General features: G+C 47.3%; 1 protein-coding gene across 1 annotated transcript in view; it reads right to left on the bottom strand.

Annotated features, from left to right (window-relative positions):
- Positions 1-5,712: 5,712 nt before the first annotated feature.
- The window catches only part of CSMD2 (CUB and Sushi multiple domains 2), a 600,568-nt gene continuing 598,317 nt past the window's right edge, over positions 5,713-7,963 (bottom strand). Inside the window, 1 exon segment of the mRNA XM_058718151.1 lies at positions 5,713-7,962. Within this exon segment, the coding sequence (XP_058574134.1) occupies positions 7,921-7,962 (42 nt within the window). The 3' untranslated portion in view covers positions 5,713-7,920.

Below are 7,963 nucleotides of genomic sequence, written 5' to 3'. Positions count from 1 at the left end.
GGATTGCCCAAACCCTTCCCCCTTGGGTAAGATTTACCTGCAACAAACAGGGACAGGCTAGGGTCTTAGATGCCTCGACAAAGCAGCCCAAGGAAGGTCAACAGAAGTCCCGACCTCCATAAATTCTTGCCAGTGATCTAGAGGAAGAACCAATCTTGCCCCCAAACCCCCCGGTTCCCAATACTCCACCACCTTCAGTCTCCCCACCACCTCTGGACTCAGCAGGTCCTCTCTCCCCCGGACCAGCTGCCAGATTGCGCCCTTGGCCAGATGCAGGAACTCTCCAGACGCCGGTCCACATCTGCCAGTACCAAGAGGCTCTCCTCTGGGGGATCTGAGCAGGGGCTAAGAAGCCCATGAGTATGCCCAGAAGCTAGGGGAATCCCCTGGGGATTATTATGGGAGGCTCTCAAGGCTTACAACGTTTACACCCATTTGATCCTGAGGCACAAGAGAGCTGCCAAAAGGGGGGAGGCCCAGAACCTCCTTAGCAAGGAATCAGTGTGCCTTACTGCAAGGAGAAAGGATGTTGAAAGAATAAATATCCCAACTGGGGAAAGTCCCAGAAACCCAGCTGATACGCAGAAGAACGCTGCAGGAAAGACCTCATAGGCCTAATAGGAGTAGATTCAGATTGAGGGGGACTGGGCTCACTTCTTGGCCCCCATGGGCCCATGGTCAAAATGAAAGTAGGGGGCCAAACTATGACTTTTATGTGAATTCGGGGGCCACATGGTACAGCATGAATTCCTCTATCTACCTGAGTGCCCTATCCCTCTCCTCGGCTGGGATGTATTCTCAAAGCTGGGGGCCCAAATAACCTTTGAGCCAATGGGACACACCAGCCTCCGACTGGATCCAAATGAAGGCTATTCTGCGCCTAGGTCCAACCAAGTGGCCCGTCCGAATTCAGGACTGCCTTCCCCACTGTATGGGCCGAGGACAGCGCCCCCAGACTTGCCCACAACCGGGCCCTCGTCACTGTAGAGTTAATCCCAGGGGCTCAACCGCAGAGACAGTGGCAATACCCCCGCCACAAGAGACAAGGGTGGGCATCCAAGAACACCTGACCAGACTCAAAGAAGCAGGCATGCTGGTTGAATGCCATTCACCCTGGAACACCCCACTCTTGCCAGGCAAGAAGCCGAGAGGAGTGTACTGACCAATCCAAGACCTACGAGTTATCAACAAAGTGACTGTCTCCTTGCACTTGGTGTTCCTGAACCTGTACACCCTCCTCAGCCAGATCCCAGGCTCTATCAGATGATTTACTTGCCTAGACTTAAAGGATGCCTTCTTCTGCCTCCACTTGGCCTCCAGAGCCAACCCTTGTTTGCCTTCAAATGGACCGAACCAGACACAGGGCGTCAGACGCAACTGATTTGGACGCGCCTCCCACAGGGGTTTAAAAACTCGCCTGCCTTCTTTGGGGAGGCACTGACCGGAGACCTCGCCAGCTTTCCAAGGGAGGACACACGTTGCACCCTTCTCCAGTATGTGGATGACCTCCTCCTTGCCAGCAATACCCGAGAGAAATGTACAGAGGGCATAAGGGCCCTCCTCCAACTCCTGTTGGACTCAGGGTATCGGGTGTCATGAAAAAAGGCACAGATCTGCCAACAGCAAGTCCAATACTTAGGCTTGCTCCTCACCCATGGACAAAGAGCTCTAGGGCCGGAGAGAAAAAGATCATTACCTCCCTACCCCAGCCCCAAACTAAGAGGGGGTTACAAGAATTCCTGGGGGCTGCAGCATTCTGCCGGATCTGGATTTTTGGATTCTCGGCAATAACAAGACCCCTCTTATAATCTCTTGGTAGGGCCGGATCGAGAGCCCCTGTCTGGACAGAGGAGGCCTAAGCCACCTTCCTAGAGACAAAGGCCGCCTTGGGGTAGGCACCAGCCCTTGGCCTGCCAGACATAGAAAAGCCTTCTAATCTCTTTGTGCATGAGGTGGAAAAGGTCTCCCTTGGGGTTCTCACACACACCATTGGCCCTTGGCAATGACCAATAGCATACCTGTTGAAGAGGCTGGACCCAGTGGTGGCAGGATGGCCACCGTGCCTTAAGGCGCTAGCGGCTACAGTTCTGCTCATTAAGGAGGCAGATTAACTCACCCTGGAACAACTAGACGTCAAGGTCCCTCATGCTATTGTGTCTCTCATGAACACTCACAGACACCGCTTCCTTCCCAACTCTTGGCTAACATAATACCAGGGCCTCCTCTGCGAGAATCCACGGGTCACTCTTGAAACAGTGTGGACGCTGAACCCTGAAACTTTCCTACCTTCTGAGGAAGGGACACCAGATCACGACTGTTCCGAGATGACCGATGAAGTATTCGCAAGCCACCCACATCTGCGTGACCAGGCCCTACAGAACCTAGGCCTCACCTTGTTCAGTGATGGTAGCAGTTTCTTCACAGAGGGCATTTGAAAGGCAGGGTACACAATGACAACCACAGATGAAGTCCTAGAGGCCAATGCCCTACCTGTGGGATGGTCAGCACAGCGGGCTGAATTCTATGCCTTAATCCGAGCCTTCACCATTAGGATATGCCTATTCCTTTGGTTTTAGCTGTTTTGATTTACTTTATTTTAGGTACGCCTCTTATTATAGCACAGAGTTGAGTTTTACTTTGTGAACGCATCTGAAACCTTTTAACAAGTGAAACCTAATTACATGCCGTGATACAATGGCTGTGTTTATTTTCAGATCTGTCATAATATTTTATGTTGTATTTGCTTTGTGTATTTGTCCTGCTTACTGGTTCTTTCAGAATGTGATATTTTGGGTCCTTTTAAAATGTGCATTAGTATTTCGTAAAATTTATATTTTTATTCTAATGATTTCCTTTATACTAATACACCTATGTACTGCCCTTCATCCTCCTTTTCATTACTTAGGTTCTATTTTATAAGCTTTATAATAGTGGTTCTCAATGCAGGGGAGGGAAGGTGTGTGTGTGTGTGTATCAGTTTTGCTTCCCAGAAGACATCTGGCAATATCCGAAAACATTTTTTGGTTGTCACTGCTGGAGGAGGGTGCTACTGGCATCTAGTGGGCAGAAGCCAGGGATGCTTCTAAACGTTCTATAATTCACAGCACAGCCAAGCACTACAGAGACAAGTATCCACCCCAAACGTCAATGGTGCCAAGTTTGAGAAACCTTTCTTTGGGTGATCTTTTGACTCCAACCTCTTCTCTCTGTGGCCATCAGTGGGTTCATTTTACTTCCCCCCGCCTTTCCTCTCCCTTCCCTTCCCATTAAAAAACGATTTCCACTTTGACAGACACATGGCATTTACATACTGTTCTTCTGTCTCTGTTGCCACCTTCATTTTAGATTTCAATATAATCACTTCTCAATACCAGCCTTTTTGCTGAAGTTCCTAGTTGGAACTTGGTTGGATGAAGCCTGTCCTCTCATTAGGAGACTTTTCAGGAAAGGCTCGTGAGTAAAATATTCCTGAGTTCTGGAATATTTAATACTGTTTCATAGTCTTAACAGTTACTGCCTGGATAATACTTGGCTCACATTTTCCCTTCAGCTGGTTGAAAACACTGCTCCTCTCTTGTTTTGCTTACTGTGTGCTGCTATTAGGAAGTCTGATGACCTGATTTTCTTTTCTTGCCACAGACTTATTTTTTAACCTGGAGGCCCAGAGAATGTTTTTTTCCCCCCTTTAAAATATGGTCTTACTGGGGTATGTCCCAGATCTGGCCATTCTAGGATAATTTTCCCAGGAGCATGGTGGGCCTTTCAACATATAAGTTAATTATATGTATACGGTAATTTCTTTTAATTCTAGAAAGTTTTCTGAGAGCATAAAATTTTTTTAACATTTATTTATTTTTTGGGGGGGGAGGGGCAGAGAGCGAGGAGACACAGAATCCAAAGCAGGCTTCAGGCTCTGAGCTGTCAGCACAGAGCCTGACTCGGGGCTTGAACTCACGAACCGCGAGATCAGAGCTGAAGCACGTGACCCTGAGAGCATAATTTTAAATATTAATTCTGGTCTATTTATTTATGTTTCCTTCTTCAGGGATTTCTACTGCACGTAAATCAGTTTATCTTTGTCTTCTGTATCTCACTTTCTTACCTTTTACTCCTTTATTTGATTTTTGTTTTCTTACACATTTTAATTTTCTTCCCATATGCCCTTGATTATACTTTTTTTTTCCTGAATCTGTTGTCCCTTGGATACTTTGCAGTTTGGTCTTAATTTCTAAGATGTGTTTGTCCTTTTTTTTTTTGGTGAAAACTCTTATTTCGTATCTTCCTCTTGTATGCCTGTTTGCATTCCCCTGATGTGTGTTGTACTTAATATTTGCAATTGCTTGTTTAATTGTATTCAGCTAGTGTTGGAATGCTTTTTTAAACAAGTTTTTTATTTATGTCGTCTCTACACCGTGGCAGCCACCATTCTACTTTCTGTTTCTATGGCCTCATGCAGGATTCGTCTTGTTCATTTCACTGCTTCATTTCACCCAGCGCAGCGTTCCCAAGGTTCATCTATGTTGTAGCATGTGTCACAATCTCCTTCCTTTTTCAGGCTACTACACTGTGTATACACCACATTTTGTGTCTCCGTTCATCTGTCAGCCGACATTTGGGCTGCTACCACCCCTAAGCTGCGGCAGAGAATGCTATGAGCCTGGGTGTACGTACGTCTCTTTGTGACCCTGCTTTCAGTTCTTTTGGATACATGCTCAGAAGAGGAAGTGCTAGATCACGTAGTGGTCCGTTTCTCGAGGAACCTCCATACTGTTTTCCACAGCGGCTGTACTACCTTACGTTGCCCCCAACACTCCACTGTGGCTCCAGTTTCTCCACGTCTTCACCAATGCCTGGTATATTCTGGCTTTGTTTTTTTTTTTTTAATGTTTATAGAATTTTGAGAGAGAGACAGAGAGGGAGAGAGAGGGAGAGAGGACACCAGTGGGGGAGGGGCAGAGAGAGAGAGAGAGAGAGAGAGGGAGACACAGAATCCGAAGCAGGCTCCAGGCTCTGAACTGTCAGCACAGAGCCCGATGCGGGGCTCGAACCCACGGACCGTGAGATCATGACCCGAGCTGAAGTCAGATGCTTAACCTATTGAGCTACCAAGGTCCCCTTTTTCTGTGTTTCTCACAGTCCTAATGGATGTGAGGTGGCATCTCACTGTGGTTTTGACTACATTTCCCTAATGAGCGATGTTTTGCAACTTTTCATGCGCTTGTTGGCTATTTGTATATATTCTTTGGAAAAATGTCTGTTCAAGCCCTTTGCCCATTTTAACATCAGGTCTGTTTTTGTTGTTGTTGAATTGTGGGAATTCTTTATTTTTTGGGCGATATCAATCCCTTATCAGATGAGTTGCAAATATTTCTTCTGTAAGTTATCTTTTCACTCTGTTGATTGCGTGCTTTGAAGCAGTTTTTAGATTTGATGAAGTCCAATTATCTATTTTTTCTCTTGTTGCCTGTGCTTTTGGTGCCATATCCAAGAAAGCATCACCAAATTGGATGTCATGAAGCATTCCCCCATGCTTTCTTATAGGGCTTTTATATTTTAGGTCTTATATTTAGGTATGTGATCCATTTTGTGTTAATTTTTGTATAAATATGGTAGGTTTCCACATTTCCACTCTTGGCTTCTGGCCCCAAATGTGTCTTTCCTTCCCTTCCCCAAGAAACATTTGCCCCCTAGCCATGAAAAAGGCCATTAGAATGTAAGAAACCAATGCAAAAATTTATATTTTATTTGAATTCAAAAAATTTAAAATTGCTTTCAAATTCAGGAAAGTACCATAATGCAGGACCCAGGGGAAGCCTCATATACAGAGACAGATAAATTAAATGTATATACTGCAGACAAGCCAAGAAGGTGTGTAGATTACATATTTACAGTCCTTGATGTTTTCTGAAAACCATATTTATACATTTTATTACATTTACAAAAAAGGCTTCCACTACCGTTTACCTACAATAATGAAAAAAAAATGTACACCTTTTTTTCTTTTTTTGGTACTGTACAAACTTTGTATAATAAAAATATATCTCTGTACAAAAGATTTTTTTGTTTGTTTTTGTTTTACTTTTTTTTTTTTTTTTTCCTCCTCATGGGATGGTGGTGGGTGTACGGTGTGGATGGCGAGTGAAGGCCTAGACTGCCCTGGTTCCTTCCGACCCTCTGGAGGTGGTGCAGGAATGCCGGAGGTGGGAAACGGTAATGCACAGCAGAGTGCTGGGCGCCCCCCACCCCGGCATGTGCTCCTTGGGCATCTGCGGGGACACAGGGGAGGGGGCGGAGGCAGGGCTGGTGGAGGAGTCCACTGGTTGGTCTGGGAGGAGTGAAAGAAGGGAGGAAGGGAGCAGCCAAAGAACTTCCTGCATTTGTTTCCGGGAAAGAGAGATATGAATGGGTGAGTGTGTGTGGCTGAGTTGGCCCTCTCCCGCCAAGCCCAGGGATGCTGTGACCCAGAGCGGGTGTGGGTGGCACGGGGCTCCCGCCATTGCCAGCCTCAGTCCCATCTGCTGGGAACTGACGCCTCTCGCTGTACTCGGCCCCTCTTACCGTGAGGCAGATCGTCTCATCTGTTTAAGAACAGGTGTCCCTGCCACTCCGCTCCCTTCCATTTCGATTTATTTCAGTATGTGATATGAACATCTCAGGCCAGCATGTCACACGTGCACAGGTGCTTAAGCCCATAGGGACCTTCCCGAGGACAGAGAAAATGGCTCTAAATGCCACAGTTTGATTCCTAAACTTGCTAGTGTCCCAACAATACTTGTATGGAATTCAGTAAGGACCCAAGCACAGTGGAACTCAGAATTAATCAAATCTTCTCGCAAGGAGCTGGAGAGGTTGTGACTTTCATTCACTCCGTTCTTTCCGTTCAGGAGCTCCCAGGTCTTGTGTCTGCTGTAGCCAGGGGCTGCTGGGGGCCAAGGGGGCAGCACCAGCTCTAGGAGGTCCCTTTCCCTGAGGCTGCCCAGACGGAGGGAGAAGAGCCCAGACAGGACACACAGGTCCTCTGCCTGGCCCACCAGCCCGGCCACAGTCCTACTATACAGATTCACCTGCTCCTCCCTGTATTTGGTGCCCCTTTAGACCTGGGTTTCTGGCAGCTGGTGTAGTGGGCTTTGGGGTCAGACCCACCTGGGTTAGCATCCTGACTCCACACTTACGGTGTGGCTTACGTCTCTTCAACCTTTCTGGGCTTCTGTTTTCTCATTTATAAAACAGGAATAACGATTCCTACATTTTGGGTTGTTGTAAGGTCTAGAAATGATACACCTAAAGTGTCAGGCACAGAGAAGAAACTCAACACAAGGCAGCCATGAGTTTTTGGACACTGGGATAGGCCTGCTCTGCTGTATCAGCACCTTCCCAATGCTGCCGACTCGGCATCTCCGTCTGGGCTACAGCCTCGCTTCTCTTCTTTGTCAGTTGACAGCCAGACCTGACCTTAGACTCGAGGCCAGATTCCTGCTCTACGTCCCCCAACCCACCCTTCCTTCCCCAGTGCTGCCTAGGACCCAGAATGACTTTTTAACTCACTGGGTTTAGAACTCAATAAAATTCTGTTGGAAAAAATAAACTGATTTCCAAAGTACTTCTTAAGATGTTTTTCTGCCCTTGGGGTAATCCTTGCTGTCACTTTTGTAGGAGAACAGCCAGTTGCAGACGGCTGGTTTCTACACACTGACCACCTAACACACTCGCCGCCTCCTCACACAGGGCCGGCGGGGCATGCAGCCTCCTCTTCACCTCTTCTCTGTGTTTGTGGGGAGCAGGGCGGGGGGGGGCATCTTTCACACACATTTTTTTTTAAACTTCGGCGGTCTCTTCGCAGGACTCAAATGAAGGAGAGGCATGTGTGTCTGTGTGTGCTCGGCCCCCCCCCCCCCCCCAGCCACAAGATGCTTTGCTGTTTTAAATCCATAAGCTTCCTGTGTCCGTCTGCAGCCCCTCTTCC

The sequence above is a fragment of the Neofelis nebulosa genome, chromosome 2 (genome assembly GCF_028018385.1).
Source record: "Neofelis nebulosa isolate mNeoNeb1 chromosome 2, mNeoNeb1.pri, whole genome shotgun sequence".
Taxonomy (NCBI): Eukaryota; Metazoa; Chordata; class Mammalia; order Carnivora; family Felidae; genus Neofelis; species Neofelis nebulosa.
Note: the sequence above shows the minus strand (reverse complement) of the source record. Positions and strands in the feature narration are given on the sequence as shown.